Source organism: Megalobrama amblycephala, linkage group LG6 (assembly GCF_018812025.1).
Source record: "Megalobrama amblycephala isolate DHTTF-2021 linkage group LG6, ASM1881202v1, whole genome shotgun sequence".
In the NCBI taxonomy this organism is placed as follows: domain Eukaryota; kingdom Metazoa; phylum Chordata; class Actinopteri; order Cypriniformes; family Xenocyprididae; genus Megalobrama; species Megalobrama amblycephala.
In genome coordinates, this window is record NC_063049.1 from 5,445,092 (window position 1) to 5,465,099 (window position 20,008).

At 38.4% G+C, this 20,008-nt stretch overlaps 1 protein-coding gene across 1 annotated transcript; it reads left to right on the forward strand.

The window, feature by feature from the left end:
- The first annotated feature begins 875 nt into the window (after positions 1-875).
- slc15a1a (solute carrier family 15 member 1a) lies at positions 876-20,008 on the forward strand. The gene is made up of 23 exons (XM_048192706.1): positions 876-1,477; positions 1,582-1,619; positions 3,741-3,828; positions 4,322-4,463; positions 4,564-4,683; positions 6,470-6,569; positions 6,653-6,743; positions 7,393-7,476; positions 7,549-7,631; positions 8,251-8,337; positions 8,671-8,760; positions 8,845-8,889; positions 9,102-9,134; positions 9,496-9,584; positions 9,688-9,769; positions 9,861-9,980; positions 11,589-11,732; positions 12,477-12,523; positions 14,946-15,041; positions 16,506-16,614; positions 16,736-16,870; positions 19,208-19,315; positions 19,466-20,008. Exons 1-23 carry the CDS (start codon positions 1,471-1,473, stop codon positions 19,685-19,687), a joined length of 2,160 nt encoding a protein of 719 aa, XP_048048663.1. The 5' UTR covers positions 876-1,470; the 3' UTR covers positions 19,688-20,008.

The following is a 20,008-nucleotide window of genomic DNA, read 5'->3' on the forward strand; positions in this document are numbered from 1 at the left end:
CTAATCGACAAATAAAAAAACAAAAAAAAAAAAAAAATTTGAAATATTTTACTTTACATGTAGGGAATCTAGTATAAATGAAAGTTTCATTTTATTAAAATAATTTACAATAAAAAAAAGAACTTTTTCACGATATTCTAATTATATGACCAGCACCTGTAGAAGCACCAATTCATGATTTTAAGCCTAAACCTGACATAATCTGTAAACTTGTCCATCAAATCTTGATTTAAATGTTGTTCCAGGATCAACAAAATGTTAAGGTTAAGTGACAACTGTTTTCCAAAGTACTCCTGAGCACATGTGGCTGTATTTAACACAGTATCATGACGGTTTCTAATGCAGTGCCATCTGAGGACTCAAAGGTAAGGCACTTGTCCTATACAGACTGAGATTTCCCTGGATTCCCTCTGGATTTTACATTATTATGTATGGAAGAGGGTGAAAGATAAATTCTTTGTAATCTTGCATTGAGAAATGTGATTTTTGAATTGTTTGACAATTCTCTCATGACATTTGGCACTTTAAAGTGGTGAGACATGACCCATCTTTTCACGCAAAGACCATTACCAATTCACCTGCTAACCTGGATATTATATAATCTTTTCACTTTTATTTAGCTTCTGTCCCCCGGAGTGTGTTGCAGCCATCAAAATTAAAATTTGTTTATATTCACAAAATACAATTATGTTGGTCTTTTCTTTATACTTTTGTCAGCTCAAATATCTTTGTATGTCGGTTGTGTAGCGCTCTGGTCACTTGTGTTGCTTTTAGAGTGCTATAGAAACAAACTTGACCTTGTTTTGTTTGTCTTGTCTTGTTTTTGTTGTTTGTTTGCTTGTTTTTCTCTTGTTTTGTTTGTTTGTCATTTTTGGTAACACTTTAGCATGAGGAACAATCCTCACTTTAACCTAGTTGCGTATTAGCTTGCATATTTAATGTTCATTAGTGCTTATAAAACAAGCACTTTACTTGTACTTATAAATGCTACATCTACCTTACTAACTATTAATAATCAGTAAATTAAGAGTTTATTTAGGCAAAAATAGTTAATAGTGAATATGTGCTCCCCAAACTAAAGTGTTTTTTTTCCCCTTGTCTTGTTGTTTTTGTGTTTTGCCTTGTTTTATGTTTTTGTTTTGTTTTGTTTTTTAACTTTTTGGCTTGTCTTGTTTTGTATTTTGTTTTATCTGAGAACTGCAGATTCGAAGTGATGATTACATCTTCTATAAAGCACAGTAAACAGTGTAGAAATGCAGTGTGTGCTGTTGTTCTTACCCTATGGACCCCTGAGTATTATCTATCTATCTGTCTTGCTCTTGTTCGTGTCATAAAGCAGGCAGGACACAGTCCAGCTAATAAGACACACACCTGTTTGAGCTGCTCTCACAAAGACGTTCTGCGCTGGTCAGGTCTTTTCTCACTCAGGTATCCAGCAGTCACACACACAAACACACTCCTGCTGTCAACATGCCAGGTGAGGACCTCGTGTGTGTGCGTTAAACTCTATACAATCTCAGAAATGATCAGTACAACTTGATGTTGACAATTTGATGTTTGAAAAATGTATTCATCTCACAGATGAAAAGATGGATGAGACTAAGAAAACGACTAAAAAGGTAAGATTATTTATGAAATCATTTTATCTACATAAAATTAAAACCTACATTATGGGGACAAAATGTCCCTACAAAGACGGCAATCTCTTAAATCCTTGTGGGGACGTCTTTTGGTCCCTATGATGAAAACAGCTCATAAATCTCACTAAGTGATGTTTTCTGAAAATGTAAAAATGCAGAAAGTTTTCTGTGAGGGGTAGGTTTATGGTTATGGGACAAAATTTACAGTTTGTACAGTATGAAAATCACTATGTCTATAGAAATTCCCCATAAAACATGGAAACCCAGTGTGTGTGTGTGTGTGTGTGTGTGTGTGTGTGTGTGTGTGTGTGTGTGTGTGTGTGTGTGTGTGTGTGTGTGTGTGTGTGTGTGAGAGACACAGGGAAAGGAAACGCAGCTAAACTTTATTTGCTCTATGAAATACATTGATAAAGACGATATAAGGAAATTTAATCTATAATTTTATTTTATTTTAGTTAGTTTTGCCAAACACACATTACAGTTTTAGTTAGTTATCGTTTTTTTGTAATGCCTCGTTTTTATTTTGATTTCATTTAACGACAATGTTTTTTCCCACCTAGTTTTCGTTTTTTCGTTCGTTTTCGTTAACGATTATAACCTTGGTGGAAACACACTGAACATGTACAGAACATATACAAAAATAGCATATATTTCATGTTGTTATATTAGTTATTTGTTTTTAATGCTATTATTACATCATATTATTTAGGTTGATGTTTCTACAATATACATAAGGGGAAAAAAGGACAGGATTGAAAGCATAAAGCCAAAGACAATGCAATGGCGTTGTTCAGCTGTGATGAGCTTTATCAGAATCAGATTATCACTTTGATAAGTCAATAAACACAGACACGTTCACTTACAGTAGCTGTCTGAATGAGAACATATATACTTTTATTGATATTATATACAAGTTAATTATAATTATTACACACTAACCCTAAATTAAATCATGTTTTTAGAACAAAAGAAAACAGATTTTGCTTCGTTTATGAATTTATTTTCCAAATGCAGATTCACCCGAATGTCCTTAAGGGTATTTATAGAAGATTTACATCGCTTTTGAGAACAATTTTGTTTCCAAACCATAGTAAGACAACACAAACACACACACACACGCACAACAACGGTTCGTAGTCAGGTCAGATTACGTCAGAGTTGGTTGCCGTTTGTTGGATGCTCAGACTACCAAACTAATGCCGATTAAACACGTTCAGTCCGGTGAAAACCGAATCAGACCAACGGCAACAGTATCGCACCGATCCGATCAAACTCCAACAGACGAGTTTGTTGGCATTTGTCGGTGCGGTGTGAATTGGCCTTTACACTGAATGTTTGCTGCTTCAATCCAGACGAGTAGGCTATTGTAAATTTAGTATAGGGTGTGAAAATTGTACAGCTGTGGTATTTGTATTGGGTGTGAATTCTGTATAGAAGATGTGTAGATTTTTGGTAGATTTGTTTTGGCAATTTTTTTGAAGGTGTCACACACTAAAAAAATTGAAAATCTGTATTTAAAGTTTTTTTTTTGTTGTTGTTATTTGTCATGTTCTTTTCTCAGATTGAGCTCCCTGACAATCTGACAGAAATGTCTTGTTGTGGCTCAAAAATGGGTTGAATACATGCGGTTCATGTATGTCTTCTTTAGTCTGTTGGCTCTTTAGGTTTTTTACTGGCACACGTCACACATTTTGCACTTACTGCGGAGTGTTGAGACTGTTTACATATTTGTGCCCATATGTACATTTCATGTACTGGTTTTATTTTTGAATGAATATTTTCTAAAATTGTATGATGTTTTTGTTGAGTTATTAAATACATAATACTTTTTCTGACCTTTTTGAATCTTGCCCCTGACAAATAACCAAAATTACAAAAAAAAGACTAAAACTAACACTAAAACTAATAAAAACTAAACTAAAACTAAGCATTTTCAAAAAATAAAAACTAAACTAAACTAGCAAACCCACTTGAAAAACTAATTAAAACTAAACTGAATTTGAAAACAAAAAGTCAAAACGAAATAAAAATAAAAACTAATGAAAAATGCAAAACTATAATAACCTTGGTTTCCACCTCATCTCATGTGTGTTGGTACAGACGGCTGAGTGTTGTGGGTATCCAGTCAGCATTTTCTTCATTGTGGTCAACGAGTTCTGTGAGAGATTTTCCTACTATGGCATGCGAGGTAAGATAATAAAGAAAAGGTTTTTTAAAAAGACAAGTAAAACACTGTGTGAACATAACTAGTGTGATAAAATAATCATAAAAATCCAAGTATACAACCATGTCATCTTACAGTAATAAAGAGCAGATCCTGCTGGTCAGTGACTGTCGAGTGACTCCTACAGGACAGAAACTGTCACGGTGGACTTTTGCATATTGTACCCAATGCCATCTAGAGCTTGACACATGTCGTTGCACTAACCTTTGAAGGGGTGTGACTGATTTGAGTCCATCCTAACCCAGGATCTTTACAGTCTCTAACGCACAGACACTTTTATGGTTTTAAAAATAAGCGAGAAGCTCAAAAATCACACAATACAATTCCAATAGATTCACTGCTTGCAATAAAATAGTAAAAGAGCAAAATATAAAACGACTCTACCGATACTGTGACAGTGTAAAATTGTGATTAAATGATCATGACAATGAAAATAAATCTGTCTCCGTCTGTCTAGCTGTGTTGGTGCTGTATTTCCAAAATTTTCTGCTTTGGGAGGATGACAAAGCGACCTCGATCTACCATGCCTTTGTGGCGCTGTGCTACTTGACACCCATCATGGGTGCCATCATTGCCGACTCCTGGCTCGGGAAGTTCAAGTAGGTTTTATGGGGAAATTCCCTGGCTGGTGAATCTGAATCTGTCCCACACTTTGAGAGTGAGTGCAGTTCTGTCATGACTGTGTTTGTGTGCTTTCAGAACGATCATATACCTGTCTATAGTGTACGCCATTGGCCAGGTCATCATGGCCGTCAGCACCATTCATGACATCACCGATACTAATAGAGACGGCACGCCGGATAACTTCACCTTCCACATGTGAGTCGATCGACACGCAGAGCACATCTGTCCATCAGCTCCACGACTCGCTTTAGAAGAGAATCTCAGCATAGAATTTAGTCAGAAGAGAAGCACGTTCTGAGCCATGAACCACACCAATGACATTACACCAACTGATTTGAAGTCAAAAGTATATAAAAAGCTCATAAAGCACTGTGTTTTAAAGGGTTAGTTCACCCAAAAATGAAAATTCTGTCATTTATTACTCACCCTCATGCCGTTCCACACCCGTAAGACCTTCATTCATCTTCAGAACACAAATTAAGATATTTTTGATGAAATCCGATGGCTCCATGAGGCCTAGATAGGGAGCAATGGACACTTCCTCTCTCAAGATCTATAAAGGTACTAAAAACATATTTAAATCAGTTCATGTGAGTACAGTGGTTCAATATTAATATTATAAAGCGACAAGAATATTTTTGGTGCGCCAAAAAAACAAAATAACGACTTATATAGTGATGGCCGATTTCAAAACACTGCTCCAGGAAGATTCAGAGCACAGATGAATCAGTGGGTGCTTCTCAGTATCCCTCCTCGTTTCTTCGCTCCTCCATCCTCCATCCTATGACCCGGAAACCTATCGAGCTCAGCCATCTTGAAGGACATCTCAATTCTCTAATTGCACCGCGAGGAGGCGAGGAACGAGGAGTGTGGAAGTCATGAGCGAGGATACAGAGGTGTCTCCTTTCTCGTCGAGAAAATTCTCCTCCCCCTTCATATCTGTCACAATAATTTAAATGTATGCTTTAATGTATGCAGTTTAAATTAACTTTACATCTCACATATTTCAACGGGGCATCTTGCTTTATTAATATTTATTATATTTTTTTTAAATAACCAAACTTTAAGAACATATGGGCAGATCCCTCGAGTGCAACTGATGACGCTTTGAAGTGACGCTAAGGGAGCGAGGATATATCATTACACTTGATTCAATTCCTCCGTCCTCGCATCCTTCCCTCGCATCCTGGAGGGGTGGAGCTAAGACACGAGGAAAGGAAGCAAGGAAAGGAAACAAGGACGCACAAATAAGAATTGAGAAGCACCCAGTGTGTCGAATCTGCTGTTCGGAGCGCCAAAGTCACGTGATTTCAGCAGTTTCTGCAGTGACACACGATCCGAATCATGATTCGACACGCTGATTCATTATGCTCCGAATCTTCCTGAAGCAGTGTTTTGAAATCGGCCATCAATATATAAGTCGTTATTTTGTTTTTTTGGCGCACCAAAAATATTCTCTTGGCTTTATAATATTAATATTGAACCACTGTACTCACATGAACTGATTTAAATATGTTTTTAGTACATTAATGGATCTTGAGAGAGGAAATGTCATTGCTGGCTATGGAGGCCTCACGGAGCCATCGGATTTCAACTAAAACATCTTAATTTGTGTCCTGAAGGTGAACGAAGGTCTTACGGGTGTGGAACGACATGAGGGTGAGTAACTAATGACAGAATTTTCATTTTTGGGTGAACTAACCCTTTAATGTGTTTTCTAAGAGCTGTTTTCATGCTCAAGAGCTGCAACACATCATTCCACAGTGGCTAATTTTATCTAATATTATCTCGCTGGTACCGTCCCCACAAATGTCCACAATATCTGAAATCCTTGTCCTTGTGGGGACAGTTTTTGGTCCCCATGAGGAAAACACCCCATGAGATGTTATATACAGTTTGTACAGTATAAAATCCATTATGTCTATGGAAAGTCCCCATGAAACATGGAAAACAATCCTGCTTATGTGTGTTTGTATGTCAGCGCTCTGTCCATGCTGGGTTTGGTTCTCATTGCTCTGGGCACTGGCGGTATTAAACCATGTGTGGCTGCATTTGGTGGCGATCAGTTTCAGGAACATCAGGTACGATACTAACATCTTCATCAGCTTTGCTACTTCTTCATCTTTCTGTCTAATGGTTTGCTGTGATGTGTTGATCGTTACAGAGTCGCCAGCTCAACACGTTCTTCTCAGTGTTTTATCTGTGCATCAATGGAGGGAGTCTTCTTTCCACCCTCATTACGCCTGTTCTCAGAGGTACATGCATTAAAGTGCCCCTATTGTGCTCTTTCAGATAGTGAGTAATAGAGCTGTATGTGAATGTAAAAGATTTAAAAGATCAAAGAGCAGATAAATGGAGTTTTTGATTCAGTGATTCTGAACTGAAATGAGTCGTCAGTAATTCAGTCTCACTTCCTGCTGAATCTATGTAGGTTTGAAATACATTTGCATAAAGCCAGTCTATGGTCTTCATTGGCTGCCGGTGAACTTTGACCCTCAAACATTGTAGTTGTAGCTGAGACTGGAAGAGTTTGGTTCGTCGAGAAGACACTTTGAGATTGATACGGTAAAACCGACATTGATCATGGTTTCTGACACGCACTGTAAATGGTCGACCAATCACAACAGAATGGGTCATCTGACCAATCAGAGCAGAGCAGCTCTCAGAAAGGCGGGGTTTATTGAGACTGAATCCTTTATCGAATCGTTTCAGAGCTGATCCTGCAGTGGATATTATGAGACAATGTTTTTGATCTTGGATGCATGTAAACCTGTTGTTGGAGACTCCAAAACAAAATTATAAGAACCTTTAAACTAGCATAATAGGGGCACTTTAACACACATTTCCATTATATTTTTCCATAACACCCTTCTCCCGACTAACGCTCCTCCTCCGTGTGTGCAGCTCAGGAGTGTGGCATCCATACTCAGCAGCAGTGCTATCCTCTGGCTTTTGGCGTCCCAGCCGTTCTCATGGTCGTGTCTCTGGGTAAGACTGAGTTCAAACTGTACACACACTGTGACCTGTGCATGTGATTCTGATGTGTGCTGTGTGTTACAGTGGTGTTCATCGCTGGCAGTAGCATGTATGTCAAAACAGATCCAGAAGGAAACATCATTTGGTCTGTGTGTAAATGCGTAGGGGTGAGTCGGCCATACTGTTTGAGCCTGTTTAAAGGAGTATTTCAAACAAAAATTAAAATTCTGTCATCGTTTATTGTTTTAAAACATGATTTTATTTTTTTTACAATTTTTTTCTGTGGAACATAAAAAGAGATATTTTGCAGGACAATAAAAATCATGAAAACAGTCCATTTGTCTTGTGCTCTATATTCCAAGGTCACATGATACCTTTGTGTGATGAACACAACAAAATTTAAGTCACTTAATTTTAACTAAATTTGTTGAAACTCCTCCAGTATAGATGCTAAATTTCAATGTACTATTATAATCATCTTCAGTGTTGGGGAAAGTTACTTTTAAAAGTAATACATTACAATATTGTGTTACTCCCTAAAAATGTAACTTATTGCATTACTTAGTTACTTTTTATGGAAAGTAAACTGTTTGTTTGTTTTGTTTAAATAAAAAAGTCCTATTTTTGGCAAATGTAAAGGCCCCTTCACAAAGTAACTTTTTTGAAGTAAATTTAAAAGTAATGCGTTACTTTACAAGTTACTTGAAAAAAGTAATCTGATTATGTAATTTGCATTACTTGTGTTGCTCCCAACACTGATCATCATTAAATGTGTCTTCTCTGTAGTTTGCCATCAAAAACCGTTTCAGGCACAGAAGCAGCATTCATCCAAAGAGGGAACACTGGATGGACTGGGCCAATGAGAAATATGATGTATGCCACAATCCTGCCATCTCTATGAGTTTATCTAGCTATCTAAATGGGAACATTCCATAGACCTCTATTGTTAAAAAGTAAAAGTTTATAAAAAATTGTAATAAATAAGTACAATTGTACAAATATTACTTATTACAAATGAGGATGGTCCCCAAAAGGAGGTTTTGTCAGATTTAACTCATTCCTAGATACACATTTGTCCCTAAAACATGGTTAAGTAGGTACACACACATTTCTGATATTACTATCCTTAGTCCACATTTAGTCCACAATGTAGGATATTCCATTAACCACACACACACATTCCTCTATTCTCTCTCTCTTCTATAGAAACTTCTCATCGCTCAGATAAAGATGGTGTTGAAGGTGTTGTTCCTCTACATCCCCCTGCCTATGTTTTGGACCCTGTTTGACCAAAAGGTAAAGATCTGACCTGGTAACTCTGTAGGATGTGTAGGTTGGGCTAGTGTTTCTTATCAGTTTGTGTCTGTTGATCATGTCCAGGGCTCCCGCTGGACTCTCCAGGCCACCACCATGAGCGGAGACTTTGTAAGTGTCTTGATTTCAATTAATTGCTCTAAATGGAGTTAGTCTGCAGTGACTCACTTTATGTTTGTGTTATCAGTCTAACATAATCCAATGTCTGTAGTCACGATTAAAATTTAAAATCTAGCTGAATTAGGCTCAATACACAAAGATTTATGAAATATCACTTGAGATGTGTGTTTTTTAAAATCGATGTCATTTCCTCCTGTCTGTAGAAAGCATTCATCCTGCAGCCAGACCAGATGCAGGTGAGTTTATTCCTGTTATGTTTGCATCCAGCTCAACAGACAGTGTTAGTATTGTTATCAGAGTGCTTGTAAGCTGAGTTATTCATCTTGGTCTTGATTATAATGGCCAAAGATTTTGTTTCAAATTTGTTCAAATTTAGGGTGAGTAAGACTTTTTAAAGTTTTGAAAGAAGTCTCTTCTGTTCACCAAGACTGCATTTATTTGATCAACCTGCTTAATTTTCAGCATTATTGCTCCAGGCTTCAGTGGGGAAAGTCTGAGGAACTTTAAAAAGTTCCTCAAACTTTTGAAAGAGTGTGAAATGGCAAAACAAACCTGTATCTTATGTAGCTCGACTGAAATCGCTCTTTTCCCTGTCAGACTGTGAACCCCATCCTGATCCTGACCCTGGTGCCCATCATGGACCGAATTATTTTCCCTCTCATTAAAAAGTGTGGCCTCAATTTCAGGTATGAATTACTACATAATAAGAAATGGCATAACTGCAGAGAGAGTGGTGAGGATACAGTGTATAATAAATGTTATATTGTGAGAATCTGTTTTATGCTCCAGTCCTTTGAAGAGAATGACTGTTGGCATGTTGTTTGCTGCCATGGCGTTTGTTTGTGCAGCTTTAGTCCAGATTGAGATCGATGTGAGTATGAAATTTGTAAATCAGAATCAAGTGTTCACATTCAGAAAAAGCCTTCTCAAGCTCTACAATCTAATGATCTTATTCTCCTCAGAAAACATTGCCAAACTTCCCATCGTCCTCTGAGAGCCAGCTTAAGGTGGTGAACATGTACAGCAGTTCATTGAACGTGACCATCTCACCCAACAAGTCTCTTCTGATAGACTCATTTGAGGTACTACACACATTCATACACATTCATAAAGTTGGGACACTGTACAAATTGTGAATAAAAAAGGAATGCAATAGTTTACAAATCTCATGAACTTATATTTTATTCACAATAGAATATAGATAACATATCAAATGTTGAAAGTGAGACATTTTGAAATGTCATGCCAAATGTTGGCTCATTTTGGATTTCATGAGAGCTACACATTCCAAAAAAGTTGGGACAGTTAAAAAAAGTTAAATGTACATATAAGGAACAGCTGGAAGACCAATTTGCAACTTATTAGGTCAATTGGCAACATGATTGGGTATAAAAAGAGCCTCTCAGAGTGGCAGTGTCTCTCAGAAGTCAAGATGAGCAGAGGATCACCAATTCCCCCAATGCTGCGGCGAAAAATAGTGGAGCAATATCAGAAAGGAGTTTCTCATAGAAAAACTGCAAAGAGTTTGAAGTTATCATCATCTACAGTGCACAATATCATCCAAAGATTCTGAGAATCTGGAACAATCTCTGTGCGTAAGGGTCAAGGCCGGAAAACCATACTGGATGCCCATGATCTTCAGGCCCTTAGACGGCACTGCATCACATACAGGAATGCTACTGTAATGGAAATCACAACATGGGCTCAGGAATACTTCCAGAAAACATTGTCGGTGAACACAATCCAGCGTGCCATTCGCCATTGCTGGCTAAAACTCTATAGGTCAAAAAAGAAGCCATATCTAAACATGATCCAGAAGCGCAGGCGTTTTCTCTGGGCCAAGGCTCATTTAAAATGTACTGTGGCAAAGTGGAAAACTGTTCTGTGGTCAGACGAATCAAAATTTGAAGTTCTTTTTGGAAAACTGGGACGCCATGTCATCCGGACTAAAGAGGACAAGGACAACCCAAGTTGTTATCAGCGCTCAGTTCAGAAGCGTGCATCTCTGATGGTATGGGGTTGCAAGAGCGCATGTGGCATGGGCAGCTTACACATCTGGAAAGGCACCATCAATGCTGAAAGGTATATCCAAATTCTAGTACAACATATGCTCCCATCCAGACGTCGTCTCTTTCAGGGAAGACCTTGCATTTTCCAGACCTCATACTGCATCAATTACAACATCATGGCTGCGTAGAAGAAGGATCCGGGTACTGAAATGGCCAGCCTGCAGTCCAGATCTTTCACCCATTGAAAACATTTGCCGCATCATAAAGAGGAAGATGCGACAAAGAAGACCTAAGACAGTTGAGCAACTAGAAGCCTGTATTAGACAAGAATGGGACAACATTCCTATTCCTAAACATGAGCAACTTGTCTCCTCAGTCCCCAGACGTTTGCAGACTGTTATAAAAAGAAGAGGGGATGCCACACAGTGGTAAACATGGCCTTGTCCCAACTTTTTTGAGATGTGTTGATGCCATGAAATTTAAAATCAACTTATTTTTCCCTTAAAATTATACATTTTCTCAGTTTAAACATTTGATATGTCATCTATGCTGTATTCTGAATAAAATATTGAAATTTGAAACTTCCACATCATTGCACACACACATACTCATCTAATTCACACTTTGTGCAGCATTGCAGAACAGAGATGTTTCACCATTTGTTTCTCATGTTTTTTATAGAGCAATGGAGATTATGTGACATTTGATCACCAGGACATCACAGTGTCCTTAAACACAAATCCTGTGATCACCAAAGCTTTTAGTTTAATTAAAGGAGGCCGCCAGACCCTGATCATCCCCTCTGACCCATCCATCATGTATCTGGTAAGTGTGCTTCTTTTTGCTCATGCAAAAGTCACCACAACAATGCTTAAAGTGCTTTGGGTTGTTGCTAGGGTGTTGCTATGTATTTTTGAAGGTGTTCAGAGTACTTTTTAGTATGTTGCTATGTAGTTACTAGGATGCTTTTGGGGGTCCTGACACACAGTACTCATGGCATAGGAGTGGTCACATTTCACTTTATTCACTTCTATTCATACACATGTGAATTCTGGAGAGCAGAAACACAAGCTCATGTTTCACATTTCTCTGCATTCCAAAGTTCAAGTCTGGTGAATTCTGATCTGCAAATTTGTATAATGTCAAGATGTGTGACCAACAGAAAACAGCTTGACCTCTTAACACATTTAATGGAATACAAATGTTAAAGCCACAGATTTGCAGCGCTGCAGGAAAGTTGAGTGAATAATATATTTTTACATTTTGGATTCATTATTATTTGTTATATGTTGAATTTATGTTTTTTTAAAAAGACACCACTTTCTTTTCAAAGAGTACAGCCATCTATTATATAATCGTCATGAACCAATGGCAGCTTAAAGGAGTTTAACAGCTGGTGCAAAGTTTTCAGGAATGTTTGCACTGGCAAGCTGTTTTCTTTTGTTTTGGTCAGAATTGGTTCTAAATGACTGGTCCAATTACATTTTAATGAACAAACAGATTCATGGCCTAGTTAAACATTACTGTGATACTATAATTGTCCCTGTCTTTTGATTTTTTTTCCTCCAGCAAGAAGATATAAAGTCCAAACCAAAGGGAGGAAAGAATGCTGTTAGGTCAGTTAACTTTAAAATTGTTTTAACTGCTCCTTAAATCATCTCTGTTACGAATGTAATAGAGAAGGGAACAAGATGCTGCATCTGAGTGATGACACTATGGGAACACTCCTGTGTGTTTGCGTCTGAAGCATGTGTTCAACAATCTGTGTCATTTGTGCAACGTCACCCCTTGTCGTTTGATTGCGTACTGCAGAAGCTATGAAGGATACCCAGAACACGAAAGCATCAGCTTCTGATTGGCTGAAGTCGCTCACAGGCATGCAGGAAGTATGGCAAGGTGACGCAGCGTATCGTTCCCTTCTCAGGGAACCATGGTAACAGTCGTAACCGAGACGTTCCCTTTCAATGGGAACTCTATGCTGCGTCTGAGCGATAACACTATGGGAATGAAATACCCATTGCTCCATACTAATGAAATGACTGTCCTAGTGTGAGTCACTCTGAATACAGTTTAGGACATAAGCACTTGAGAACCTGGTGTAGAGTCCAAATCCAGATTATAAAACCTGATGAATGTGTGCAGAGAGGCCTGGGTGAACCAAAACATACCAGCACTTGGTTAGCCTTATGCCACTGAGCAGACCGGTGGATGTAACACTCAAGAGCCTTCACTGAGCAAAGCAAGTTTAGCTTCTCTTGGTCTGTCGACACACATGGAGGAGGATAAAAGGCTTGCAAGACTACTGAGTGTCCAATGTTAGTTGGAACTTTCGCCACAAAGACCAGTATAAGGTGAAGAATTGCTTTAACCCTCTCAAGAGTAAACTCTAGAAAGGAGAAGGCAGTGCCTGTAGATCTCCAACCCTCTTGAGAGAAGTAATAGCAAGCAAGGAGTCATAATGGCGATGACAAGAGGCCCCCAACACAGGTCCCTGGGACAAGAACCAAGGTTTTTTCGACATCACTAAGGTACAAAGAAATCTGTGCATAGCCCTGATGATGCAAAATGGGTTGCCCCTCTGGGAAAACCCCTTGGTCTTGAGCCACCAATGCAATGGTCTTATGTACAGAAGGCCAAAAGGAATTACACTGGACACTGCTGCCAACAGGAATTAATTTGCTGGAAACCGCTGCACCCCAAGACACCGGTAGTGGTGGTGGGGTTGGCAAATCGATTTCCAGTGGGCATCGAGAAGAAGTCCTGAGCCCTGAAACATCAGGATTAAAAAAAAATAAAATTAGCATGAAAGAGTTGCCTGAAACCTCTGGTGTAGGCTGATTAACATGTCTGATGCCCTGAAGTGGATGAGCAGCATGGAACAACCAACAACCAATCACACTTCTCCAACATTCTCCTCAGAGGGAGTGAGCCTCCCAGTTCTGCAACATTCCTGGGTGGCAACTGGGCCAAAAACTTACTGGAAACTGCTGCACGCCAAACACCAAAGGTGGCATGGTTGACAGACCGGCCTCCTAAAGGCATCAAGGAGAAGTGGGTACCCCCAAAACTTGGTCTGAGCCACCTCTCTTTGGAGGGGCTTGCCCTCGAAGTCCAGAGCCATGCGGCATCAGGACTGAAGCCTTTCTTGAGAAGATGATGGTTCTCAGATCCATCTACCCCTAAGAGGACTATGGCTGCAAGTGCCACCTCAACTCTCTCAGAAGGAGGGCTCGAGTAGTGACACTTAGCTTGTCTATATAGACATCCAACTCCTTAAAGCCAGAAGACTATCCCACCATTTAGTTCCTTGGAATTAAATGCAGCCATAATCCACCAGACTAGTAAACACAGTCTGGATGATAAGTTTGAATATTAATAAAAAAATAGTCAACATGCAATTCAAAAGAATCATGGAATCCTAGCTTGTAAACAATTAGTAATTAGTTTGCACACAATCAGAGGAAAGAGAGAGAAAGGGGATCTCCCGTCTGCTCAAAGTTTCCTCAGGTATTATAATGTTATGGACCCATAATCTACGCATTGCCTAGGCAAACACAAGATCCAAGCCACTCGATTCTTATATTGCATAAGACTTTATTCCCTGGAGTAGAAAAGTGAAAAGGAGCAGAGCTAAACTCCCGATAGTGCACGGATGTACACATTGGGACATTTACAATGAACGCAGTATCTCTGCTCATGATGTAGTGAGGGCAAGAAGGCATGCACAATCTGAACTCCTTATTTCTAAAGGTTTTCAAGTTGACAAACAAACATCAAATAGATGAGGACAGAGTAACACAGGGCAATTACCGAAGACACAGAAGCTGCCACTGTTGTGTTCCAGCTATCTTTTATAGCTTCCATCGTATGCCATCACATGTCACAGGGTGGTGTTGTACCATTGAAATTGGAGTTTGTTGAACGTGCTTCAAACACAATCATGCTGGAGCGTTATCATAGTGTCATCACTCAGATGTAGCATAGAGTTTCCTCAAAAGGGAACTGAACTTTCTTTGAATGATGTTTGATGTCACACAGGTTTGTGAATGGCTGGACAGCAGATCTGAACATCACTAACTTGGATTCTATTCAGCCATCAATCTCTTCAAACTACACACTTGTTTCTCAGGGAACGTAAGTCAGTTCTTAAGATTTTTCATTGCAGTTGTAACGAAGCTGGACTCAGGCAGGGATCCAATTGCAAGCTTTTATTAAAAGTGAGCGTGGTCGTACAAGCAAGGTCAAAACAGGAACAAACAGGAACAGCAAGGGACAGGCAGAATCGTGGTCAGGATACAGGCAGTAGATCAGGGCAGGCAGATATCGTTCACAATCCAGATAACAACAAACAGTCCAAAGGCAGGCAGCAGTGAATTGTAAACGGTAAACCGACAGGATCCGTAACAGACAGGCAGACAAGATATAAACGCTCAGAAAAGTACACAATGTGAAAAAAGACTTCGCAATGAGGTGGTGTGTGAGTGAGTCAGGGAGGATTATGGGAAGTGTAGTCCAGGAACTGACAGGAACTGACGGTAATCGTGACAGCAGTTTAATAAAATATTACGATTGCCATGCCCATGTCCATGCCCATATTCAGTTATAGTCATAGCGCCACCTGCTGGCAACAGAAAGTGACATGTGTAACACTGTTATAGACTCCTAGCAACATATTAAAAAGTGTCAGCAAATGTTAAATAGGCTAGCAACTTTGACGTAATAAATGGCAAATGACTTTGACGTAGTCCTCCTATATTTACCTACTTAAATGCATATTGCCCATCATGCTCTGTTTTCCCTATTTAGGGTGTTTTGTCCAAAATATTAAAATGTTCTTCATAGCAGCAAAATACTAAAGGGTCTTTTGTGGTGTTTATTCAGAAGCCTTGCTGAGGGGACGCCCAAAATAAGTGAACATGGATCAAGATTTACATTTATGCCCAAGACATTCTTAATGTGGTGTACAATTTTCTTCCAATACAGCTAAATTCTATGACATTCAGAATGAATATAGTTTCCAAATTATGTTTTTCAATTATTACTGAGGGAGGGGGAGTATAGAATTCATCTTTTTTTTCTAATGTAAGGGGTACCACACAATCGATTAATTATTTTAAATTGAATAGCACATGAAAGCATGATCCCAAACTGAATCTCAGTCCTTCTTGGAAATACTTGGGTGCCATGCTCGACTACTTACTTTCTATTGATGTTTCTTGGTTTTTTACTGTTAGGATTTCCATTCATGTCAAAAGCAGTTGCTTGGCTGGCGCATACACAACTTAAATGCTAAGTTAAGTCAGTCACCTGAGCTGTACATATCATGTGACTAATCATTCTAAAGACCTCCTGGTCTGGCATCCACTTTTCATAATAAAATCAGTTCCTGAAGGATAAAAGTCCTCCTACATATTCAATTTTACACTTTATGGATTAAGGTAAAAGTTTGATTTAGGGTTAGTTACTATAGTAAGTACATATAACATACCTTAAAATAAAGGGTTACCCAATTTTATAAACTATGCTATATACAGGATTAATATGGTTTTTGAATGCCATATCATGTTGACTTGCTGTTCTGTTGGTTTATCTTCCAAGGCGGAAGTTCGTGCTCAGCAATGGTGAGCAGTCATGTGAGTTTTCTCAGAAGTTTGGATTTGGTTCTTCATACACCTACCTCATCCCCAGCACGCTGTTCTCGACTGATGTGTGTAACCTCCCTCAGCATGTCTCATATTATATAGACCTATATGTGTAATTTCACAGAAGCTTCTATATAGCTTTTGGTTTATATGTGCATGTGTGTTCTTGTGTGTGTGTGTGTGCAGTGTGAGTCTATAAAGGTAGTTGAGGACATGCAGCCCAATTCAGTCCACATGGCACTGCAGATTCCTCAGTACTTCCTAATTACTACAGGAGAGGTCATGTTCTCAGTCACCGGCCTGCAGTTCTCATACTCACAGGTAGGTCAACGGTTCACTTCACAGCTCATGTCAGCAGCGTTGAGGACTTTTACTTTTACATGTTATAATGAGATTATAATTTACTAATTACACTGTTTGAACAGTCATCACTCATTACCTTCTAAAACCAATACAGTATCAGCTGTTACCAAGTGGACAGTAGAACGATATCAAATGTTCTGTCATGTCTTTAAAAGTGCACTATATAAGATATTTAGGCTATGGCAAAATACATTCTCTTAACCCAGTTTTTTTGTTAATTGACTACTATGTCTATTAGTATGCCATTCGAGTGTTTATCTCCCCAAAAAGTGTAAATATTGAATCCCCCAGGCACCATGTAAACATTAAAGGATTAGTCCACTTTTAAATAAACTTTTCCTGATAATTTACTCACCCCATGTCATCCAAGATGTCCATGTCTTTCTTTCTTCAGTTGTAAAGAAAATAAAGTTTTTGATGAAAACATTCCAGGATTTTTCTCCTTATAGTAGACTTCAATGGGCACCAAACGGTTGAAGGTCAAAATAAGTTTCACTGCAGCTTCAAATTGTTCAACACGATCCCAGATGAGAAATAAGGGTCTTATCAATGAAACCATCACTCATTTTTTTGAAAAAAATTGAAAATTATATAAGTTTTAACCTTAAATGCTCATCTTGAACTAACTCTCTTCTTCTTCTTCTCTATTAGAATTCCAGCAGTGTAGACACTGCTAAGCGTATTACTGCCCTCCACAGGTCAAAGTTTGAACTAATTTTAATATGCAATATGCTAGTTCAATAGTATATAACAATTAATCAAACTTTGGCCTGTGGAGGGCAGTAATACACTTAGCAGTGTCTACACTGCTGGAATTCTAATAGAGGAGAAGAAGAAGAGAGTTAGTTCAAGATGAGCATTTAAGGTTAAAACTTATATAATTTTCAATTTTTTTTCAGAAAATGAGCGGTGGTTTCACTAGATAAGACCCTTATTTCTCATCTGGGATCGTGTAGAACAATTTGAAGCGGCAGTGAAACTAATTATGACCTTCAGCTGTTTGGTGCCCATTGAAGTCTACTATAAGGAGATAAATCCTGAAATGTTTTCATCCAAAACTTTAATTTCTTTTCGACTGAAGAAAGAAAGACATGGACATCTTGGATGATATGGGGGTGAGTAAATTATCAGGAAAAGTTTATTTAAAGTGGACTAATCCTTTAAGAGATTAATCTATTTTCAGCTCAGCCTATAGCATGAGGTTGGGGCGTGGCTACTGTAGCAGGTGGAGCCAGAGGGTGTTGGAACTATGACTGTCACGTTACATTGGAAAAGACAGGAGTGCAAGACAAAATTTACTGCATTTTGATTAAACAGGTCATGAACAGGTCATGAACACATCAAAGCGAACGGGGCATTGTAAAAGTACTCCTAATATGTTGGACCTTTTATTGAAAGTAGCCTACCTTTACCCATTGAGGCATGCCTTCACAAGCACTCGTAAGAGCTATATTTGTGATTTGTGTATTTGAGTTTTGGGAGGCGCAATGCACAAAAAGGGCATTTGAAAAATATGTTTTATTTGTGTAATTCCGCTAGGTGTTGCAGAAACTACATACTTAACTTTTAAGATCAGTAATGAAATTGATAGTCCTTGATGCTGATTGATTAATACAGCATTACCTCGTGCTAAAATACACGGTCTAGTTGCCACATAATGTGCCCAGTGACCTCCAATACTCAAGAACTGGTGTCAGTTGGAGAACAGTATTTGTCTTTAAAAATACTTAAAGTTAGGATGTAGTGTAAGTAGTCTTTCTTCTGTATTGTGACATAGATCCAATTGAAACGGATTATCGGAAAAAAAAAAATATAGGGTGGGGTTCAATCCATTGTTTGTTGATTTATATGAAGGCAGATCTGAATGTAAGTTTGCAGTCAATTGTAAGAAAAGGACAAGGTTTAAATGATTAGAGAAGTTATTATGTGTTATTATGTAGTATTAAAGGGATAGTCCACCTAAAAATTAAAATTCTGTCATCATTTACGCACCATCATGTCTTTCCAAGCCTGTATGCATTTCTTTGTTACCAAAACTGTTACTTCAAAATATTTTCTCTTGTGTTCAGCCAAAGAAAGAAAGTCATACAGGTTTGGAATGACATGAGGGTGAGTAAATGATGACAGGATTTTCATTTTTTGGCAAACTAACCCTTTAATAGTGTGTTTTTAACTGGAATATATGTCAATATAAGGCTTAATTTGGCATAGGATATCTTGTAGTCTGCAAAGATAACTCTCCAGACAATATCTGTAAGCACTTCCCTCTTAACAGCTGTACTTCCATGCTTTTAGGCTCCAAAGAATATGAAGTCAGTGTTGCAGGCTGGCTGGTTGTGCACTAATGCCGTGGGAAACTTTATTGTGCTGATTGTGGCAGAGCTGGGAAAGCTTCCGAAACAGGTGCTGCATATGAATAGACACACTAACACACAATCAGCCAGGCTGGAATATTGTAATATATAATACAGATAAATTAACAACATACAGATTTGAAACAGAATTATCTTTTGGTGAATTATTCTTTTAAATTTTCTGTGTTTTCTCACACAGTGGGCAGAGTATGTGTTGTTTGCGTCACTGCTTGTGGCCGTGAGTATCATCTTCTCCATCATGGCTTATTTCTACACCTACATTGACCCAGCGGAGATTGAGGCCAAGATCAGGAAAGAGCAAGGGCTTGAGCCAGAGGAGAAGAAGAAAGAGACACTGGAAATGGAGCGAAAAGATAAAGACCAGAACAATGAGCAGGAGGGCAAACAGACCAAAATGTAAGATACTACAAAACATTTGTGAAGATTGGATTGTTATATGTTAATATGCTAAGATCTCCCATTTAGTTCCGTATTTATTCAAATAGAATGACTGGGAACAGACATGTTGATGTTACTTGCATCCATTGTTGTCAAATTCAGTGTTACCGTTGGCTGTATTGATAAGACCCTACTGAGTGAACAAATGTATCATGAAAAATGTAATGTGTAAAAACCTTCTGTCATGATAATTTTAGACATGGTTTAAAATGCAGATGGTTTATATTGCAGATAGTGTTATTGTGTGTGATCATTTGCGTTTTGTGAAGATTTTCTAAGCTAA

Excerpts from the sequence above, each read along its gene's own strand:
- slc15a1a (XM_048192706.1), top strand. Across the intron at positions 11,733-12,476 it reads ACCCATCCATCATGTATCTG|CAAGAAGATATAAAGTCCAA; the intron begins GTAAGTGTGCTT and ends TTTTTCCTCCAG. Across the intron at positions 16,615-16,735 it reads GCACGCTGTTCTCGACTGAT|TGTGAGTCTATAAAGGTAGT; the intron begins GTGTGTAACCTC and ends GTGTGTGTGCAG.